Source organism: Centruroides vittatus, unplaced genomic scaffold (genome assembly GCF_030686945.1).
Source record: "Centruroides vittatus isolate TY-2023 unplaced genomic scaffold, ASM3068694v2 contig_1112, whole genome shotgun sequence".
Classification (NCBI taxonomy): Eukaryota; Metazoa; Arthropoda; class Arachnida; order Scorpiones; family Buthidae; genus Centruroides; species Centruroides vittatus.
In genome coordinates this window covers 1,533,574-1,557,699 of record NW_027120714.1, presented here as the reverse complement: position 1 = coordinate 1,557,699, position 24,126 = coordinate 1,533,574, and the positions used below count along the sequence as shown (strand labels likewise).

The window sequence follows — 24,126 nt, the reverse complement described above, 5'->3', positions numbered from 1 at the left end:
AAGTTTGGAGATAAAAAAAAAAGACAATTCAATGTAGTTTTATAAAAGATCCTACACTATACTCAAAGTTAGCATTCAAGTTTTTAGCACTTGAGGCAGAACCATTTCTTGAAGAATATCACAGATGTGTACTTTCCTTTTTGTTATTCTGTGTGTTTACTTTTAAAAAAACATTGTGGATGATCTGTGAAGCCTAAGGTTATTGAATCTGTTTCTTTAATCAGAGCTAAAGACATAAATGATAGTAAGAATATGTTGCCTGCAAAAAAGTACTAACCTTGATTTTTGCTACTTGAATGAATCATGAAGTTGGATTGTGAACCTCCTTGTCTAAGTGGGCAGCCCTATGGAGTTTGTGCCCCAAAGATGTGGAAGTCATATGGTGAAAAATTGGTACAGAGGGTGTGGATTACACTGTTCTGCAAAAAAAACTTTTTTCTATTTCTGAAAAAATACATTGTGTTCCTAGTTGTACTTTGAGTGCTGAATTCAAACCTGTTTTTAGTTTTTTTTCTGTCAGGGATAATTTGAGTAATCACAATTTTATTTTTTCTTTATGTTTCTGATATAGTGCAGGACACATTAGCTGAAATTCAAGAAACAAATCTGCTTTTTTATTATGTTATTAAGTTCATCACATTAAGGGAGGTTGGGATCTAACATATAACACAGTACTCTTAGTGTATTTGCTTTGTAGCATTTATTTCATATGAGCAATTACAGAAAATTGACAAAAAATGAACCACCATATAGTAATGCATGTCACTTTTTTCTCTTGTATTGAGAATCTTTCTTCTCTTGAATGATATTCCAGCAATAGTCTGCTAACATAGAAGGTACCCACTTCCCTTCATAACACCTTTCTATAGTAGAAATGGAGTCTTTGTGGAATCTTTTGCCATGTTCATCCGATACATCACTACAACTCTGTGAAGTAGTCCAGATGAGAGTCCATCTTATGTACCTTCAGAGACATATTGCACCCCAGATCTTGATATGCTTTGATCATGTCATTCACCATTGCTTTGTAGTTGGTGGCTCTACTTCCGAGAAAGTTTTCTGATACCATCTTGAAACACTCCCATGATCTCTTTTCTTTGGCAGTTAAACGTGCTTCAAAATTTGCATCTTTCTGCAGCTCCTTAATTTGTGGGCCCACAAATACACCTTCCTTTATTTTTGCAGTTGAAAGACAGGGGAATTTGTCAGCTAGATATGCAAATCCACTGCCTGTTTGATTCATGGCCTTTATGAATTGTTTCATTAGGCCAAGATTGATGTGAAGTGGTGGAAGTAGTATATCTTCAGGAGCTACCAGACTTTCACATGCACATTCTTTTTGCCCACTTTCCACCTCCTCTTAGGCTATTTCTTTTTCATCTAGTAAGAATTTCTGTCACGACTATCCCACTCGCAAAGAAAACAAGCATACTTCGTGTAGCCTTGTTGCATTCCCAATGTCATAGGAATTACTTTGAAGTCTCCACATATTTTCCATCTGCTGTTGAATAAGAAATTGTCACATTCGATTGCTACCGGGTGCGGCAACATACACACACCTCTCTATAACGTCCCTGTGTTTGCCATGAACTGTGAATATATACATATATATATACACATTACACAAAAAGTATCCCTGACAACAAAATTTTGTTTTCAGATTTGAATTTCCCATGGTAAATTGGTTTAGAATCACACACTTTAATATCAGAAATAGAACTCTTGTCAAACAGTGTTATTACAAATTGCATATCTTAATGCATCATATAGCCAGGGTATTGTTTCTTGCTAGATGCATACCACAATGTTTCTTGCAGATAGCTGGTCTCAGTTGGTTTAGAGAAGTTTATAATAGTTGTTGCTATTCAATTTATAATGGAATATACAAATTGGATATCTCATTTTATATATTCTGTTTTAAACTATTAAATATTAAGATTGCAATTGAGGATGATCATATTTTGATTGAAAACATTTTTTGTAATTAATAAAAATGGCTTCCTGAAATTAGCAGTCCTGAAACTTTAATGCACAACTAATGTTATCAACTATTTTATTATCCTTTGTCAGGTTCTATAAATGGAACACTTTTAAACATAGAACAAAGAATTTTGAATGCAGAAACTCAATGTTGATTGGTTGCAAATTATGAACAAAATATTACATAGATTTGAAGAAAATTTACACTTGTAATGTGACTAAGCAGGAAAAATTTAGTTGACTTAACCCTTAATAAATTGCAGTCCATATGCACATTAGAAGGTTCATTTTATGTAGAACTCAAAGAACAAATGCAGAATTTATGAAAATGAATGAGGTACATATAAAATTCAGAGTCCTTCTAAGAGTTCATTTGATAGTGTATTATTTCGCACATTTGCATGAGAAAATTAAAATTTAATTATCTCATCAGCAATTATTCTGTGATATGATTTATTTTCCTGACAAAAATGTTTAAAAACTAAAGAAAAACTAAAATTTAAAATTTCAAAAATATTAAAAACTTAGGCACCTTTTAATTTATAAAAAGTAGATTTATTTTAGAATTTTTAAGAAGACGGTATATTGTTCAAAAATATATAATTTATTGATGCAATATATTGCATAAATAAAATAATATAATTACAAAGCAAATAGTTATTCTAAAATAGTTTAATTATTTGCTTCATGATATAAAAAATATAAATAAAAAAAACCAGTTTTGAATGCTGAGGAAAGATACTACTTTATCTATATAGAAAAATTGTTTCATTCACTTGAAAATACATAGAAATAATTAGATCTAAGAAATTCCCAATCCAAAAAATATCTGAAACAGCAGGTGATGTTTGGAAGAGGAGAAAAATACTAATCGAAATAAGTCTGTGAAAAATAACAGAAAATGAAGCTTTTTATCGAAATTTCCATATGGTGTTGCAGATAACAACACAGATCAGACAGCTTAGAGTATCAATGTTCTTTGGACTGATGTTGCAAATAATGCTGTAACAAATAATGATTGTAGTTTTTCAATGGTATTCTGAACAAAATATCAAATTTAATTTCTCACACATGGATGTAGAAAAAGCACTGTACAAATTCTTAAGTAATAGATAGATCAGGACATAAATGTAATTAATATATTTGCATAATATATTCAATATTAAATATGCATAAATATATTTGTATTCCTGTTTTCATATAACAACCTTTAACTTCAGCTATTTTATTCTAACTTAAAATGTTTTCGATGTTTTTAAGGTCATCCTCATTGCTTTGTTGTAGAATAATTTCTAAAAGAATGTTGGCTTTTAACTCAAAGCTTAACTTTAAAAACTTGAAAAGAATATAGGAATTTATTTTTAAATATTTTTCTTCATCGAGGAAAAGATGATAAACAGATAAGTTTTATTATATAAATAGATAACATTCACACTAATATATAGAGTTATGATTAAGTTTTTTTGTAATTTCTTGAAGTGATAACTGTGATGACGATTGGAATATATCTATAATTGGTATCTTTAAATTTTTAAGAATTATTTTCTAACAAAAATAATCTTTTGAATTAGCATTGTCATAGGAAATTTAATAACTAATATCAGTTTAGAATTATAAACTTTTAGCAGTTATATTTTCTCACTTTTGTATTCTTGATGACTGTCTAAATAGGGATTGTAAACAACAGTAATTAAATCATATGGAATTATGATCTTAATATTGTAAACTAATCACATTTAAAAAACTTATTTTTCCTACAAATTAAGCAATTTTTGAGACATAATGTCATCTTTGGATCAACAGCCAAAACTTCAAATTAAGAACTGCCTTTCCAACAAAGCTGGAACTGTAAAAGTTTTTTATAGTTCAAACTTTGTTTGAAATGGTAGTTCTTAATTTGAAGTTTTGGCTTTGGATCTGAAGATCAGACATTGTCTCGACATTCTGTTAAAACTTTAACTATATTAACAGTTTCAGAAATTATGATGGAATTTCCAGTTTACATTTTTATTTTCTTCCGAGTATCGACAATTTTACTAATATTACAAATGAATATACAATAAAGTGTGCTTAAAAAAATCGAATCATCAGTTTAAAATAGAACATAAAATAAAATGTTTTGAGATTTGCATGTCTTGCACATTTATATACAGCCTGATAAGCATCCAAATATTGTTAATCTGTTAATAAGCAAATGATACAGCCAGATTCTCAACATAACTATATACATTTGGCTTGGCTGTGTATATAATAGCTGAAGCTAATTGAGAAATATTTAGCTCTTTCAATGAATGAGATAGATATAAATGTATTAATTTCCTCAGATAAGGAATATTCGTGATGCAGATGAGAGATTAATAGTTATTTCGAAAAAAGTTGACTACCCTCCTTCAGTCTTTCATATTGATGTAACTTCATTTTTTTGTGTATTAGGCATTTTAGCCAATGGCTGTTTTTGGTCAATTATTAAGAAATACTTCAGAAAGATTTATAATTTTTTCAGAAATACGTTTTAACAAATGAAACTGTGTACTAAATAAATTTTGTAATTAAATTTTTTAAATAATGACAAAATTCATTTTTTTTTCTGTCTGTCTAGATGGAACAGTTCAGTATTCTCATAATCTATTTAAATGGAAAATAGAGGTCTAGATATTAAAATGTGTTTGAGAAGGAGAACTGTTAGCAGATGTTTGCTTTCTAAATTTATCTAAATCTCATAATTTAAAAGAATCAAATTGTTATAAAATCCAAACTAGTTTTGTAGAACAGTACACTACTTATTATAATCACTTTAAACACCTATGCTAATAATAATAAATGGTCAACAGTATGACTACAGTTAATGGAAATTCTGGTTAACATTCCAATATATTAAAAAGCTTCTTGCCCATATTATTTAATTATAAAAACTAGTTACATATGACTAATGAACAGGCTTATTACACACTCAGCCTGTTTCTTTAACTTACCCAAAATGCATTTCGGCTTTACTGGCCCTTATCAGTTGGGTGACATACAAAGCCGTCTATGGTACAATTTGTCAACGTTATGTGTTACATTAATAGTGCAGTTTTTACAAATGTTGTAATAATTTCGCTATTAACGTATAAGGTAATGTCCAGCACACCATGTATATAAAAAAAGAACATATTCAATATGTATATAAACAAAATTAAATTACGTACAAGTGATATAGCACAGCGGTCAGCAATCTTTTAGATATTACAGACCACTGAATTCGCAATTTAAAATTTTGCAGACCACTAACAATTTTTAAAGATACACGATATATAATTTTTACTCATTAAATACGAGTAAAAATTATATCTGTGTCCAACATCTTTTATTTTTTTTAACAACTCCAGATCGATGCTCGGTCATACTTGCAGCACCATCTGTACATATTCCTATACATTTCCCCCATCAATTTAATGTTTCAGAAAATAATCATTCAATATATTGAAAATTTCAAATCCAGTTGTTCTACCTGGCAAGTTGAGTGAACATAGAAATTTTTCTTTTAAATATCTTTCAAAATTAAATCTCACAAAACAAAGCATAGTTTTGTTTGTTATGTCGGTTGATTTGTCAAGTTGAATTACATAAAATGTTGCATTTTTGACCATTTCTACCACTTGAACTTCAACACCTTCAGCCAATTCTTCAATACTGCATTTCACAGACCTAACAGACATAGGAATTGACTTCATTTTTTGGGCATCTTGTTTTCCCAAAACTGCCTTACAAGCTTATAATAAGCAAGGTTTCATTAGTTCCTCTCCAATTGTATAAGGTTTTTTTGATTTTGCTACTTGAAGTGTCATCAAATAAGAGGCTTTTAATACAGACTCATCTTGAATTGTCAGTTTTTTAAAGAATTTATTTGTTTTTTAAATTATCACACAATCTCTGAAAATATTCAACTGGCTTATTAGCTAAATCTGGATGTTTAGTTAGGAAATGTCTGGTAAATTTTGATGGTTTCATGGTGTCATTGGATAAACTCACAGAACATACGACACAAAACTGTTGCAGATAAAGTTCAGTTCTATATTCTCGTATAAAACCATATTTCAAATAATCATGATCATATTGTCTTAAAACTTAAATTTTTTCTTCTCTCAACCTTCAGTTTTATCTTCTTCCCTGCTGGTGCTTGATTATGATGGAATCTGAGAGGGCCCGTGCGATTCCTCAACTAACTCATGCTTATATGAAGCATTGTCAAAAAAATGTAAAATTGTCAATTGCTTCTTTTCATCCTAAGAACCAAACAAAAATAATATATTCCTAATAATTTTGAGTGTTTAAATATATTTAAAATATTATGTGTAATTTTAAACTTAGCTTTAAAAATGTGAAAAGTATTTAGCTACTAACAAACTACTTCAAACAACCTTTACTCTGCAGTTAAATTATTTCTTTACTCTAACGTTTTCGGTTAGCTTTACTAACCCTCTTCAGGATTGACAAAAAAAACCGTTATTTCGAAAAATACGTTCGAAAAACTTTTTTTGTCAATCCTGAAGAGGGTTAGTAAAGCTAACTGAAAACGTTAGAGTAAAGAAATAATTTAACTGCAGAGTAAAGGTTGTTTGAAGTAGTTTGTTTGTAATAATGCAGTGTACTGTACATAGTATTTAGCTACTGATAAGTGCAAGTAGTTTGTTTGTAATAATGCAGTGTACTCCGTACATACAGAAGTATGAATACAAAGAAGAAATGAATTTTTTAATGTCAATGCCGAGATGCCACTGACGTTTAAAGAAGTACATAAACGTATATTGGAAAGATTGAAAGAATCACTGTTATGAATTATTACTTTATCTTAATTGTAGTTTATACAATAAGATGACTGCATAAATAAAACCAATAATGAAACACATGCGAAAGACAACAATATACATCTGCAGATATTTGAATGGATTTAATACTGAAGTAACAGTTTTACTCGTCACTGTGTTCAGTGCTGTTGCCAGATGTAGTGAGACGGAGACCATAGACAAAGAAATAAAATAAGACAATTTGAAAGATATATTTCCAAGAGTATAACTCTTCTGTGCAAACCAGTCATGCACACAACTACTATAGCTGTGAAATACTCAAAATTTTTGATTTATGTAGTATTTTTTTTTTTACTTGCTTTAGCTATATTTTTTATGTTATAAATAATAATAATTTAAACAAATTTTAAATTTAAACTTCTGAATTTCTTTGCGGATCATTAAAATTATGTCACGGACCACCAGTTGCTGACCGCTGATATAGCAGACCAAAACAGAAATTGAGTATATATACTGCATTATTCAATTAAATAACTACCCTAACAAAAAATTAACAACAAATGGCTATATAATCACTATAAAACAATCAATGTGTAAAACACAAATAATTCATAGAAAACTTGATTATACCTTGATAATTTTTGAAAACATCCCAAAAAAATATTAACAACATGTAATATTATTATTCTAGCCCCCACACTGAATAACAAAATCAAAAATTTCTTAAAAATTAAAGAACCAATTAATAGTAAAATAGATGCATTGTTAATAAATAATTTAGTTTACAGTTTCACTTGTATTTGTCAACCAAAATATTATTACATAGGTGAGATAGGTAGAAGGTTAAAAATTAGAATAAGGGTCCGTCCAGATACTTCGGACCCTGTCCCTCACCACCCGGTCGCCCCATTGTGGGCCTGGCCGAACCCATAATGGCTTGCAAAAAGAGGCCCTCTTAGTGCCCACAGGGCGGAAAGAGTTTTAAAAAAAAAAAAAAAACACCCAACAGTGTACTGGGTACTATCATTGCTTCCTCACAAATCTTAAGAAAATATATGAGAAATAATATAAGAAAACAAAAAAAATTATATATATAAAGTAGAACACTACAACCACTGTAAAAGACGAAATTCAGGTAACCCTTTCAAAAGTGTTAAAAAGAACAAAAGATAATCATCATCTAATCATTCCATAGAGGAAAAAAGCACTGAGGAATCAGCATGCCACTTGCAAAATAATGCAGCTGAAACATCACTATATTAATATCGAATTAGAAGAAAAAAAATTTTAAAAAAAATGCTAGTTACATCCAAACAAAAGTGAATGTAGTAAAAAAAAATATTTAATATTCAAATAGAATAATGCAACTATTATTTATCAAGACCAATTATTTTTTGTATCATTTTATAGTCGACTACTAAATAAGAAAGTGTCTACCAAACTGTTAGTTTATTAATACTAGTTTATTGCAGGTAAATTTCAATTGAGAAAAGACCACTTTATGCTGACCTTGATGAAACTGAAAGAGATTTGTTAATAAAAATAGACATTTCCGATTTGAATTGGTGAACCTACAGTTGTTAGGGTATTTCAGGACTAGCTTAATTGTACTATTGTACTAAGGAATACAATTAAATGGCTACAGAAAACTATAGTTTAAAAAAAAAAACTTGCCAGAATATTTTCAAAAACCTAATGTTTGAAAATATTAGATGCATTATTGATTAATTAAACCATTCCAAACTTTTGTGTGCTTTAAAAGTTTCTTTTGTATAGGTAGTTTGCATAAGATAATTCCAAATGTCTCAAAATCAATGTGTAGTCCAATTTTTAAGTGTTTAAAAACGTTATTTCTGGCATATTCGTCTAATGGATCTGGAAATTCCAAATCTTTATACTTGTTTTTCTTGATACCTTAAATTTGTTTCAATATTCAACAAATTGAAATAATTTCCAGGCATCATTCACTTGTGTGTCTTTTAGTTACGACTAACCAGAAAAACGAAACTGAAGTTCAAGCAAGTCTTTCATACAGAGCATGCGCATGTTTTTGTTTATCCAAGAATACAGTCTACAGCAGGCATGTCAAACTCATATGATATTACGGGCCACATGATCTATTTTGTATAAGTCGGGGGCCGCATGTTTTCAATGTTCAAAAAATTAATAAAATACGATTTTTAGAATGATTATATTATGTATTTATTAGACTCAATATATTGTATATTATACTAGTACATAGACATTTTATATTTCATATTATTTTTTAAACTTAAAAATATTTTATATTTTTTATAAAAAACAAAAGTTATAATAAGAAATAAACAAAATCGCAGTTTAATATTACTTTTTAGAAGATATTTGACAACGTTTTTCACAAAGCAAGTCATCAAAATTTGGTTGAATATATTCAGCTGATGCAATTTTTAAAATTGATGATAAATGTTGATCGGTTAACCTCGACCTTTCTGAATTTTTGTTATTTTTTATTAAAGAAAATAGTTGCTCGCATAAATAAGTGCTTCCGAACATAGCCAGTATACGGGTAACAAACGATAACATTTTAGGAAACCGATCTACAGATAAATATGTATAAAAATCTGGAATTCCAACTTCCATACATTTTTGCTTCAGCAAATTATCACATTGGATTTTAATTAATTTCATTTGTAAGTTTTCATCAACAGTTTCAATATCGATAGATAGAGGTGAAGTAAAAAGACGAAATTGTAATTCACAGCTTTTAAAATTAGAAAATCTTCGATCAAATTCTGTTTCTGACAATTTAATTTGGTGAGCATATTCTGTAAATTTTAATTTAGGTGATTTAAGCAATAGATATTGACAGCTTTCAAAGCTTTCTTTTCCTATTTGTTTTCGCCAAAGTGAATAATTTTTGTTTGAAAGCGTTAATATTATCAAATAGCGTTGTCACAACACGATTTTTGCCTCGAAGCTTAAGATTAAGTTGATTAAGATGACTTGTAATATCAACTGAGAAAGCCAGGACCTTTATCCTTTGTCCATCTTTTAATTCAGCACATTCATAATTTTTTGTTTCCAAGAAAATTATGATTTCGTCCAGCAATTTGAAGAATCGGTTTAGCACTTTATGACTCGAAAGCCAACGAACTTCCGTATAATATGGTAGATCGGTGTATTCACATTCTATCTTCCAGAAATGAAGCGAATTGAGATTATTAAATCCACCTGCCCGAATATAATTTACAAATCACAAAAATTATGACGTTTACAAAGTAGATTCACACAAACAGTCAAAGTTCCGAAAGTCACTATTCCTGAACAGATCCGTCGAAAAGACACCTTGCGACGTATACTTCGGATACAGTCACTCGTCACGACAATAGTAGACGAAACACCTTACGGCAGAGCGCACAAACGTCCGCCTTGACGTTCCAGCAAACACTTGACTTTTGCGCCAAAACCTTTCTTTTTAAATGGATTGTAGCAATTGCTGATGGACAAATCGGCACGTAGCAGTCTTCCATGACGTCCCCTCTCGTACGATGTTCGCCGGCCAATCATCGTTCGTAGATTCAAAGCCGCGGCCATTATCCAACCGTCTTTCCTAGCGTCGACCAATTTGAATTGGTTGGACGAAATACAGACAGACAAACACAAAAAGGGCGGGAATCGTACAGTTCAAAAAAGTTCAAACTTTCCAACTTCAAGCGTCAAAGCTTAGTATTTAAAAATTTTTTTAAAGTCTCGGTGGGCAGCAACCCAGGTGTTGGTGGGCCGTATGTTTGACATGCCTGGTCTACAGCACAGACTTGGCACCTAGTGACTTTCATCTCTTTTTGCACTTAAAATCTTTTCTTGATGACTGGCAATACAAAACTGCCAACGAAGTCAGTCAGTGTTACCATGTGGTTTGCTTCTTAGGTGGCAGATATCTATAATGCCGGAATACAACTCGTACGCTGCTGTGATAAGTGCCTCAATGATGAAGGCAACTATGTCGAAAAATAGTATAAGGCATGTACATAATAAAAAAATTACATTTCAGTTTTATAATATGTATGTGTTTTATTTATTATACAATGGAACTTTTTTCTGGACATTCCTTGTATCATCAGTTAATTGATGCTATTGTGAAATTTCTATTTTCAACTTTTATAAAATAATGCTTTCAATGATGAATGATATCAGAATTGAACAGAATAAAATAAACTACTCTGTTTTTAGAATGTGTTGTAATGTTAAAAAAAGGATGGAGAAGATGTGAACATAAATATTTATTCTTTCTTTTCAGTAAAATCAAACCTCTCTAAAAAGGAACTATATCTGTTCTGGAAATGTACAATAAAATTTATGCTTTAAATTTTCAATCTGTCAGCATTAGTTTTGTTCAATTTATAAATTATACTTATAGCTAGAACACCAAAATTTAGATCTGTTTCACACATTTTCTCCTCTTGCTGGGGAATTCATTACATTTCTTGGTAATTTGTAGGACTGAATATAGAGATGCAGGAAAAGATTTTAGATCAAGCCTCGTGGATTACTCTTACTCTTGCATCATAACTACTTTATTTTCTTTTGCTCTGTCATAGAAGCAATAGTATCACAATTATTTTAAAATTAATCAAATTTTCTTAGTTCTACATTTAGGTTTATAAAAATTATTCAGGATAACAAATTTATTAAAAAATTCATTATAATTTTCAGACTTTTGATTACATCTTATTAAATTTTTATTTATAAGATGATAAAGTCAAATGTTAATTAAAAGTTATCAAAAATTGATAATTTTGCTTCATAATAGATAGAACAACACACAATTGGAATTTTTATTTTAAAAATAACATAGGAAATAGAATGAAATGTTTTAAGCTTCAGGTCAGTGTCCTAGAGTTGTGGAGGTGACACAATTTACCTCATAGCTGGAACTCCTTCAGAATTAAAAATAGGCACCAGTAAAGTGAATTGATTTTCCTTTTTTTGTTTTAGGATTATTCTGCTAGCAAAAAGTATTAAAATAATAATAATTTTGAGCCATTTTGTACATACGAATAATTTTTAGTATAATATAACTGAAAAAAAGAATAATACTTTGTTATTTAGCGATATCATAAATCCAAAAGATAATGTTTTAGATTAAATTAGTGGTTTATAAGAACATCAAATAAATATTGACAAAATCATGAACAATATTTTGTTTTCTTATCGGTAGAGAGGTGCTGGACAAACATATATATACAGTCCACTTGCATTAATATGAATTCCTAAGGAAATGGTGTTTTTTTGTTGATTGTTTGAAAAAGTAGAGAATTTTTTTTTGGTGCTAGGAAGTAAAAAAAGGAGCCAATTTGGTGCTAAGTAGTCAAACCTGGCATCACTTTATTAATCCAATATGCAAACTAGCATGTGTTTGTATGGGATCGCATCCATTTAGAGGGGTGGACATCCTTAAAATTTAACCCCTATTTTCTGAGTATGATAGAATGGTCTGCTAAAACCAGATAATGTGTTTGAATTGCTCTGCAATGGGAGGTCAAACCCATCTTTGTTTACTAGGGTAGAATCTATTCTCAAAATAGATCATTTATTACAGTACCACTTTGCTTTATACTTTTTTCAACGTAAACAATAAAATTATTTTATTGGAAATAGGGTTATTTCTTGGGGGTAGTGAATTTTGATTTAACAAATTCTGGTAAAATTTTTGTTTGCTTTATTGCTTGAAAATTACCACTGTGACATTGGCATTTTGCCATAGCAACGGGCAAAATTTACTTTAATGCTAGAATTCACTTCATCAGTATTTGTTTTAAGGTAAGTTGACAGTATTCAGTTTTATCTGTTCATGAATATTTCATATTTTCTCTGTATTTTGAATTGAAATGTAATGAAAGAATAAAATTACATTACTTCTGTTATATTAAATGAAAACATAATAAGTTAATCTAAAAATATTTCCTTTCGGATTTTAAATTATATGTAATTTTTCTATTACTGTCCTACTATTTCTATAATATTTATATTCCAAAATAAATGTGTAAGTATTAGAGAAAGTGAAATGTTTGGAAAAACATTTCACATTTAAGTAAGTTAGGAATGTTGTGTAGTCAATATTGTAGGATTTCAATATCAACACAAGTTTTCTTATTTATTTTTATCTTCTATATGGAATACACTACTACCTGTTTTCATATTACTTAATTTTATTTTTAAGAACATAAACTTGTTAAATTTGTAAGTTGGAACTAATATATAACACAGAAAAAGGCATAGATTACTCCTGGTGGAATTCCGGGACTTTGAGTATATATCTGAACTGAGGGGACCGAGATAAGTTCAATGGTACCCTACTTTTGGACCGGAGACGAAAAATAACAAAGTTATCATATTTATGATTTCTTGCCTTTCACAATGCATTCTATGCCATTTTAGAGTTTTCCATGGTAATGTATTTAATGCAACCACGCGTGGACTTGCAGCGTTGAATATTGATTGAGCTGAAATAAAAGGCTTTCTGTTATCCTAACTAGGAACGGTCACTTCCCGGAGGGGTAGGTTTGGTTTTTTGGACAAGTTACGAAAGCGGCGCATAATACTAGCCGACTGCGAGTGATAGCAAGTGTGTCGGCAGCCGAGGGGCTTTAGGCCCCGAGGTTGAGGAGTGTGGGGGCATGCAAAAAGAACTTACTCCAAATGCAGATGATCAGTGTGCCTGTGGATCAACATCTGCCTCTGTTGAAGGTGAGTGTACAATCTGTTTTCTTGGCCTTTTACATGGGTAGTTTTCTTTCGTCAATGTGTCTTTAGAATATATGGCTGGCTTGCCGGACTGCCTGTTAAACACTCTATAGGCTTAGCAGAGAGAGCGACGCAATTCCCGATCACAATGCAAGTTGTTAAAGTTTGATTATCAATAAACTTGATGAGATAATGAAATACTTTTTTAATATGGACAATATGTATAAAGAATCAGAAAATGCCACCTAGTGAATACCACCTAGTGGCGTAGAATGCATTATGAAAGGCAAGAAATTGTAAATATAACTTTGTTATTTTTCGTCTCCGGTCCAAAAGCAGGGTACCGTTGAACTCATCTTGGTTCCCCTCAGTTCAGCTATACATCCAGTCTCAAAATTCCACTGGGAATAATCTATACAACATCCCAGAAAAATCACACTTTCCACAGTAACTGTTTAATAAACATTTTTGGCCATATTCAGGGGCTGCAACAGTTAGGTGTATGCAAAGTTGAATGTCTGTAGCAAGTTACTGTTGAAAAGTTTGAGGAAAGTGCAATTTTTCTGTTATAAGAACATAAAATTTTAGAATAATAAGACTTGCATGTTGACAAATCACATACTGCTTCAGTGTGTTTAGGAACTAAACATTTTCAAGTTAAACAAACTTAAATATAATTTTATATCAAGATAATTATAACAAATTTGGTAATGTTATATAATTAAAACTTTTTTGTGAAATTATAAAAGGCTTATGCTTAGAAGTAATTTACCAATAGAAGTTTATTATTATAGAATTCATATACGTTAAAATGAAAGCAAGTGATAACATGGAAAGTGATCTTCAAACATCAAAACTATCTAAAGTGGATCTGAACATTGTTCAGATCCACTTTAGAGAATCTGAACATAAGTGATTACAACTAAAATTTTTGCTAGTTGTAATTACTTAAAATCTCAAATTTTCTGTTATAGAAATGGCATTATATTTATTTTTAAAGTTTATTTGGTAATTATGCATAAATCTGGTGGTATTAAAATTGCAAAATTAATTTTGAATATAATTTAGATTCTTTGAATAAAAAAAAAATTATAGTCAAACTTTGGGTTTCGAACACCTCTGTTTACAAAACAAAATTTTAAATGCCCTATTTGCTTTGGTTACCATACTATAACTCAGTTACCAAACAAGCTACTCGACAAGAGCCATCCACAGACTGTTAACTTCATTGACTTTCTTTAACACAGGAAATATAGGGTCTGACCAATCAATGACGAGACTACCGATTTAGAAGTTAGTTGTGCCGAGATTGTCTCGTGTCATTAGATGTCACGACACAAACCATCCATGATGATGTTATTCAAATTATATTTCAATATGGACGGGAGTAAGATTCTTTGAACATTTTTCAGTACACATCACAATTGAATTTAAATCAAATTAATTAATGTAAACCACATTAACTGACATTGGCATCCAAGAACTTGTGTTTAATTATGCTTAACAAAAATTTAATATATTATTATATTATAATATTAATATTTAGTATTTATTAATATTAGGTAGCTGCTAATTAAAACTAAGAATAGTCATAAAATAATTAAAACTCTGGACTTTACAATGAAAGTAAAATCAAAATTAATTAATTAAAATTAAAATGAAATTAATTGAAACAATGTTTTGGAAAGTGTGGATGAAGTACTTATTGTCCATTTGTCATTGATTTTGTTATATTTTGTGCAGGCAGTCAGAATTGAGTCTCTATGGCACTATTTTGTAAAGTGTTGATTTCAGTTTCTGTTTGTATGAATGATATATATATTTATTAAAATTAAAATGTTCCTTAATGCCTACACATAAAATATTATATATATATATATATATATATTTTATTTCATGTGTAGGCATTTATATGCATGAAATACAGCTAAAAAAGGTAAAAAAATAAGGCTTTTGTTTTGAGAGTCGAGAATGGATTAATCCATTTTATATTGTTTCTATGGAAACACTTTTTTTTGGTTTCTGAACCACTTTTAGGAACAAATTAAGTTCAGAAACTGAGGTTTGACTGTTTTAAACATACATAATGTGTTTTAAAATTGATATACATGCATACTGTTAAAAAATCAATTGAAAATGAGTTTTGATCTATTTAAAATAAAAAGGGACTGCAACAACTGTTCTGTTGTACAGTACATCAAACCTATGCAGTGACTCATACACTGTATGTCCATGTACAGTACCTCCTTTTCTTTAGCAAAAGAACAAAAGACAAGCTAGCTGAATAAGTCATTCTACTAATTATGTAAATGCAGTCCCCACAGTGCAAGGTTCTTATCCAGATTGCTCTTTCTGTTTGAAAAGTTCATTAATTATATAAATAAAATGTTGCTAATTTGGAATTAATGATAATTCAGACTACTATTTTTGCATTGGGTACTTATTTAAGTAATGAATTTGTCAATTTAATTTTGGACTTTAACAAGATGCATCAAGATGTGATCAAGGAATGATTAGAAAAGGAATTTTACTGTAGTCCTATAAATTCCCATTGTCGTCCATTGTCTATCTTTCTTTAATCTTGAGAATAGAGTTAGATAGATTAAATCCAAGACCAGATATGAAAATCTTAGATGCAGGAGGCCCCGATTATATACAAACTTCCGATGCAAACAAGAAGTCACATAATTCCTTTAAAAGATGATGACAGAAATTTTTAACCACATTACTGTTTCTGTGTTTAAAACACTCTTAATAAAAGTTCAAAAATATTAGAGGGTAAATTTTTTAAAATTTGAGGTTTATGTTGGACAATATACATTTTGAACAAATCTGCTGTACAAATTCTTTTGAATAAACATATAATAGACAAAACATCTGTACTTTTTTTTCTTTAGAAACAAAAGGTTAGCTTTTATGACCCTTACAAAATCATTTTTAATAATTTCAAAGGATTAGGGGAAAAAATTTGTTTTGCAAATGTTTAGATGTGTAAGTTACATGTTTTGTGTTCTAAATCACAGTAAATTTCAGGTTCTTTAGGCATGTTATCAAGAACTTCTGTAAAGAGTACATTTTGTACTATTCAAATTGACTGTTTATCCTATTTTCTGTCACCTGAAATTTATAGCTTTCCACCTCCAACATTTTCCTTCTACACTAACTGTTCTATCTATATTTTCTATTTTCTAAAGCTGTGGGAAAACCTTGTGATTTCCAGCCACTCAGGCAACTGCAACTGCGATGTCTGTTCTTGATAACTAGTAAATCCGACAACCTGTGCAACTGAACCACATCTATAAACAAATAGTTTATTCAACTCATGCCAAATGAAAATCCAATCAGCAAATACCTTTTGTGCCATGTCATATGGTGGCAACTTTGAAAATAGTTACCATTTTGATGGAAAATGAATACCAGTACAGCTTTAGAATCAAGATTGATTTGAGCTCATTCGGGCTCATGAATGCCTGTGGAATTTTAATTCTTTTTATCAAAGAAAGATAAGAACATAGGCATGACATAAGATAAGCAAGTCTCAGCATTGATTGTAAATGCCATTTTTTTAGATTTCTAAATATAAAATGTTGATTTGTTTTTAGTATTTAAAATAATAATATTGTTACTAAACATAGCTAAAGAACTGAGTACCATTATTTGTAAACGATATTCCTTTGCGTTAAAAATAGAAGATGGCAGTCGAAGTGGATGTGGAGAAAATATTTATGGACCAACGTGGGAACATGCCATGAATCAAGGAAAGATGTTTTTGGAGAATTTGGCAGTTTTATAGCTGCCAAACTAAGAACACTTCTGCAGAAACAAACCTTACATTTACAATTTAAAATATTTTTTCTTGTAGAAGAGGGAAATTGTGGAAAATAATGATTAATAATATTGATACAATAAATGAAAAACTCTATTTTTAACTCAGAGTTTTACTACTCAATTTTAGTTATTGTGAATTTATAAAGTACTATACAGCAAATGAAGCAACAATAAAAGTAGTGAGAAACCTCACTCAGATTATAAAATTTTTTAAAAATAAATATAGTTCTAAAAGAGTAAACCGTTTATAATATATAATGAAGTGTTATTTAATATTATTTACAAGTTTGGAATTGTTAAATTACATTTCGTATTTATTATTTAATAATTTTATGACCAAATTTAATGCCATTCGGCTTGGTCTATGGTATTAAAATAACTTGTGAATTCATCTTGGATTGCTTTTACTACTGTGTAGAATTTAAATTATGACTGCTTCCCAAGCATATAAGGGAAAACTGCTGTCGTCGTTGTTCTCCAAATTTGTCACTGGTGGTAGCAGTAAGATGCGATATTACTTTCCTGTAACATGTGAAGGACGCAAATTAGGATGGATTTTTCAACTTTATCTCGATATAAAATCACAATAAGGATGTAAAAAATAGGATTCCATGACTTTGTGACTAATACCTCTGTATATTGAAAACAATGTCCATGCTCTCTGATGCAACTGAGATGCCTGACAGATTTTAGCTCTAGGAGTCGAAAATAATAACAGCAATGTGTGCGCCTAATGGAAAATAGGCCATGAAAAACAAACACAAAACATAAGAACAAAGCAATTGCCATTGATTGCTTTGTTCTTGGATATGTTCTCCATGTTGGAAAATGCATGTCTCTGCGGCCAGCAGGTACAATGATTGCCCCATCTATGCCTAAAAGATGCAGGGATTGCTTCTTTTTTTCTGGCTCTGCCTCAATTCTGTTACGATATGACAAGATCAAGCAAAGTTCTAGTTTAAGTTAAATAGATTTAAAATATGATAAAATTGCAGTCTGATATTTTGACGATGTCATAATAATTTTTGCTTGTTAGTTTTGAAAACAAATATCAATAAAAAAAATTGTTCTGGAATTTCTTATTCAGTTTGTAGTGGTGGAATCTGATGATGATAGATGGTATCCTGAAAACATTTCATTTCAGAAATAAAAAATTATAAGAAACTTGTTGTAATGAGGTTCATTAATGCTAAAACATGCTTTTATTCTTCATGATGATCAACTGCGTGTGTTATGCATATCTTTAATGTTTTAAATATTCAGAAAATGTTCATTTTGTTAAACTTCCACTTCTGACATTGTAAGATAATTGAGGTTATACTAAATCTAAAAATAAGTGTTTGATAAGTTCTTGAAGCATTTTATGGATCAGAATTAATGAATATTACATACGGTAAAGCATCAATTATCCAAGTATCGATCAACCGAAACATCTGTTAACTGAAAGCGTTTCAGTCAGGTAATTCAAATTTCCGCTAGTGCTGTGGCACTGCAGCACTTTCCTCCCTCCCTGCCAGCCTAAACTATAGGCCTACCTTAATGTACTACTTTATGTAAGGTAGGTATTTGTGAGACGTGTGATACAAAATATATACAGTACAGTTTTGTATTCAATATGTTTTTTCGAAAAGGATCAGTTATCCAAACAATCCCAGTCCTGAATTGTTTCGGATAATCAATGCTCTACTGTATTTCCATACAAAAGAAATTTATATAAATGCTTTTTTTATGTTAAAATGTCTGCATATATTAAAAATACGAATTGAATGTCTTCTATTATTATTTTAAGTTTAATATCATAATTTCATTAATTTTAATTTTTTTTTCCAATAGCTTCAAGAGTGCTTGGAACAGTGAAGTGGTTTAATGTGAAAAATGGCTATGGATTTATTAACAGGTAGTTTTCATTATTTTTAACATATTGCATACAGTAGACCCCCCCCTATAACACGGTAGATACGTTCCGTGTTATATGAATCCGTGTTGTACGAGTTCCTTAAATATATGAGCCAATCACAGCTCGGCACATGTACAGTTAGGGGCTATGGCTGTTTGAAAGGTTTTCTTCCATAAAATTAATTGATTCTAGAATAATTTGACTCAACATTTCTAAATCACATATAATTTTTTGGGAATAATCCACATAAACTATGCTATAAACAAAAACTTGTAGGATTACTTACTGAGTGTGCACTGTTCGAAGACGCCATTGCCTAAGCGTGTTATCGTCGCGGAGCGACTCATCAAACGGTGGATGCGTTTCCTGATAAGTTATTCTTTCTGCAAAGAATTTGCTGAACTTTGGAGACATCAGTAATAGAAATATAATTTTTATGGCCGTTGAATAATACTGTAAATGTTGTTTTCACAAGAACTGTATAAAAATTTATCAATACTTTCCCGCCTAAACTCTCCGTATATAGGCTTGGCGCTGGACGGCGGCAAGTAGTTCGGCTGCTAGTCCACTATTGGTCCATATTTGACCAATCTTGTCGCGACATGAGTCGGCGATGACATTTTACCGTGTTATACAAGTCTCTTTTAGCATGTTATACGAAACCGATTGCAATTTTTTCGCCGTGTTATAGGAACCCATGTTATGAGGGTCTACTGTATTTTTCTGCTGATATGTTGTCAAAAGTGTTTTTGTTGTATTTTAGATTTTAAAACCCGCATTAGTCAATTGTTTGGCATCTGTAGGATGCCGTGCAACTTTTGAAATAGTTAATTTTTTCTGAAATTTTGGTAAAATCTGAAAAATACTTTATTAACTTGCATTGCACTGCATGCCTAGTTCTGGAATAAAAATATATTGGTGTCTCAGATGCCATACAACTAAACTTGTACACTAAATTTTTATGAAATTGCATGGGTGCAGCACTTACAAGTGTTACAAATAATGAGTGCAATTCAACACAATATATAATCAAAATAAAATATAGTATTTTATTAAAGATATTTTATATTTATTGCTCTTTGTTCAAACCCAGATCAGTCCAATACATTTCCAATGGATCGATGTGTTTATTTTTGACAATGTTACTCTCTTACTATCATGTCGTATCACATTATTGCAGTAAAAACATGAGAGAATTTGCAACTATTTTTTTGTGTTAAATATTATTAGGAATTTTTTTAAGTTATTAAATTATAAATTTACAAATTTGACATGTAAATTGTCAAATTTTTTATGTTTCATTCATTATTTCTTCAATCTCTTCATTTCTCATATAGAAAACAGTCCTAATTAAACAAAAAGCTGCAAAGTTTGCAGCTTTTTGTTTAATTAGGATATTTCAAGCAATGCTGATTTTTGAAATTGCATGATTATATTGCAAAAAAAAATAAAGGTAATTCAATTGGACAAAACTGTTTAATTAATGTGAAAGAAAACATTTTTCTGAGTAGAACAAAACATGTTCATGTACGATACATATGGTGCGAATCAAGTGCATCTTGGGTTCTCAGGCGCGCACATATGTAATCAAACAATATGTCTTGTTTATCAGTTATCAATCTTGCAAAAAAGGCATCTTTTTTGCAGTATATATTTTTCTAGAAAATATTAACAATTTTAAAAATGATATTAACTTTAAAATCTTTGTAAAAAGAAACCGGAAGATTTTATATATGTAATTGTTTTTGATAGTACAGTTTCATATTTAAATTTTGTGTGTCAATATTAAATTTTTTTTCTAATAAATTGAATATACTCTTTTCTATAGGAATGACACAAAAGAAGACATATTTGTACATCAGGTAAGTATTACTACTATCTTTTTATTAAAATAAAAATGATAAGCTAATGTGTGAAATAATATTAATAGACAGCCATAACAAAAAATAATCCTCGGAAAGTCGTGAGAAGTGTGGGTGACGGAGAAATTGTAGAATTTGACGTCGTTATTGGAGAGAAAGGAAATGAAGCTGCAAACGTAACTGGACCTAATGGAGCTCACGTTAAAGGAAGTCCATATGCAGCAGAGAGACGACGCAATTTTAGAGGTCGCTATTATCCTAGACGACGTAGGCCACAATCTCGACAGTTGAAACAGGTAGAGATATACACATACATACATGATCTAAATTCAGATTTTATATATATTAGTTAAACCCATAATGGGTTTGAAATAAATGTCTGTTTAGTGTATTCTAGATTGAACTTTACAAGAGAGACATTTAGATACTAATATATGATTTGACTATTAATGCTGCCAATTTGCTTGTTATGTTGAAAACTTATTCACTGAAGTGAATAAGATCTAAAGATAACTATGAAAGTGAAAAGAGTTTTCAGTACTTAAAAATTACCTTTGTCTTTAATTTTAGGGTTTTGACTTGAAATTTTTGCCAGTTTCCGTATTTTCCGGCATATAAGACAACTGGGAGTATAAGACAACCCCGACCTTTTACAGTTAAAATGTAGAGTTTGGGATATACTCGACCTATAAGATGACCCCCGACTTTTGAGAAGATTTTCCTGGGTTAAAAAGTCGTCTTATACGCCGGGAAATATGGTATTTTGCCTTATCTATTTTGCATATATTGTTTAAATGAACTAAAACTAAAAATGTATATATGAAGGAAAAAATCTTCATTTTATTAAAGAGTATATATACACAAATACATTTATAAAATGTGTGTAGTAGATTTATTTTTTTATTAATATAATTTAATTTACTTATTCAATTTTTTTATTATGTAAATATTTGCTTTTCCGGTAACTTACACTAGTTTTTTGCTGGAATATTTAAGAAGTTAAATTTATGATCACAATGAAATCCAACTCCTTAGAATGTGCTTTTAACTGTTAATATTTCTCAGCAGTATTGAATTAATAAATAAGAAATGATTTTCTTCTTCACGGGTTCTATGACATTCATAATTCAATAAGCTTTATTAGAGATCACAGAATTAAGAAGTGAAAATTTAAGTTGTAATTAATTTGTTGTACTAAGTGAAGTAATTCAAAATTATAAAATATTAAAAGAAAAATTGAATGAATATTTGATTTTTATGATAAGTAACCAGTATTTTATTAATGAAACATTTTCTTGCAATGTTTAGTATAAGATTTACAAAAAGAATGTTGAAGTTATTGTGAAAGACATGTTAATCACGGTACTCTGAAAATTTTTTCAATTACAATCATTAATGCTCACGATCGAGTATACTCTACCGACCAGTCTTAGATGCAATGCTCAATTGAGTGTGACTCGATTACGTATAAACTTTACTTTTTAAATTGTACGAGATTGATTCTGACTCGATGTTTGTGTTCCATTGGTTGTCTTTTATAAAAGCTGAGTAATTTTCATGACTGATTATGTAGTAGATTTTCTTTTATTGATGATTGTATAAGCCCTTAATTGAGGACTGCAAAAGTTATATTTTTTGCTTAGTTGATTGTGATTTTGGTAAAACTTATGCAGATGGCAGATATGTCAGTTTTTTGGAATACAGCTACTTACTTTATGAAAGCAGCTCCTTTCTATGTCTACAATCTAGATGAAAGGATGTACTGGTCTACGGATGAGATTTTCCATTCCTATTTTCCAGAAAATGATGTCTCAGAGGCAATTTTTAGCTATTTGAAAAACTTACATTTCTGTAATAATGATGAATATGATTCATAAACCCATCCTAACCAAAAATTAAATAAGATTTGGCCAATTTTTTAAAATTTAAATGACAAATTTTTGAAATTATATATACCAGAAAAAATATAGCAGTGGATGAAAGTTTAATGCTATTCAAAGGCCATCTTTCCCACAAGCAGTACATCGCACTTAAAAGATCTCACTTTGGTGTAAAATTTTATATTCTATATGAATCATCATCTGAATACATGTACTTAATTGCAATTTATACGGGCGAAGGAACTCTGCTGAAGGACAAATATAAAAATATGCTAAATAGTCCGTTCCTTTTGCATTCCGTTAGGAATGCAAAAGGAACGGACTATTCCTGATGTCAAGCAAGCATTTGATTTTGTTTTAAATTGTTACATTCTATTTTTTTGAAGTATTCCATCGGATTCTTTTACATGAGGAAGAACTATTTTAAAAAGTTCAAAAACGTTTGTGAAGAAAGGTTTTTTTTTCACATAAAAATATGCCTATCATATAGCAAATTATTTTATCATTAGCAGATAATTTATTGGATAAAGGCTACTTTATCACTACATATAATTTTTATGTTTCCACAGTTATACATTGGTAGTTGATATAACAATGTATTTTTAATTGTAAGTATTTATATAATTTGATAATTGTAATTCTATAGTAATACATAGAATATTTGTTTGTAGTAATAACACTGAAGGGAGATCAAAATGCTATGTCAGTCCAAAATACCCTTGCAATAACAAAATGTAGTTAATAAAATTATTTTGTCGTCGTTTACATTTGGATGTTGGAATTGCTGGATGAAATACTCAACTCTAATAGTATAGAATAAGAACAGAAATACAGTATTCCTGATTTACAAAAAGTTTATTTTATTATCTTTTGATTGATAGTTGATATGCACATTAATTAAAGAAACAACAATATAAAACAGTTTAAAAAATGAAATAAATAAATCAAATGATGATGTCATTGTCAATAGTTCAAATTGGTTGGCATTATGACAAAGTAATTCTGCTAGGCAAACAAGATGAATCATTGCACAAGTCAAACTAGAATTATCTTTTTAAATATAAGTATTTTAGTCATCAAAAATTGCTCTATAGTGACATTGCTAGTGTAAAAATTAATGCATTATAGGTTTGTTATGGCCTTTTTGATGGGCAGTTAGTCTAAAATGA

General features: G+C 29.9%; 1 protein-coding gene across 1 annotated transcript in view; it reads left to right on the top strand.

The window, feature by feature from the left end:
• Positions 1–24,126, top strand: part of yps (ypsilon schachtel) — a 47,827-nt gene that overhangs the window by 9,899 nt on the left and 13,802 nt on the right. Inside the window, exons 2-4 of the mRNA XM_067272491.1 lie at positions 19,152–19,215; positions 21,044–21,077; positions 21,146–21,373. Of these exons, the coding sequence (XP_067128592.1) occupies positions 19,152–19,215; positions 21,044–21,077; positions 21,146–21,373 (326 nt within the window). The remainder of the gene's footprint in view (positions 1–19,151; positions 19,216–21,043; positions 21,078–21,145; positions 21,374–24,126) is intronic.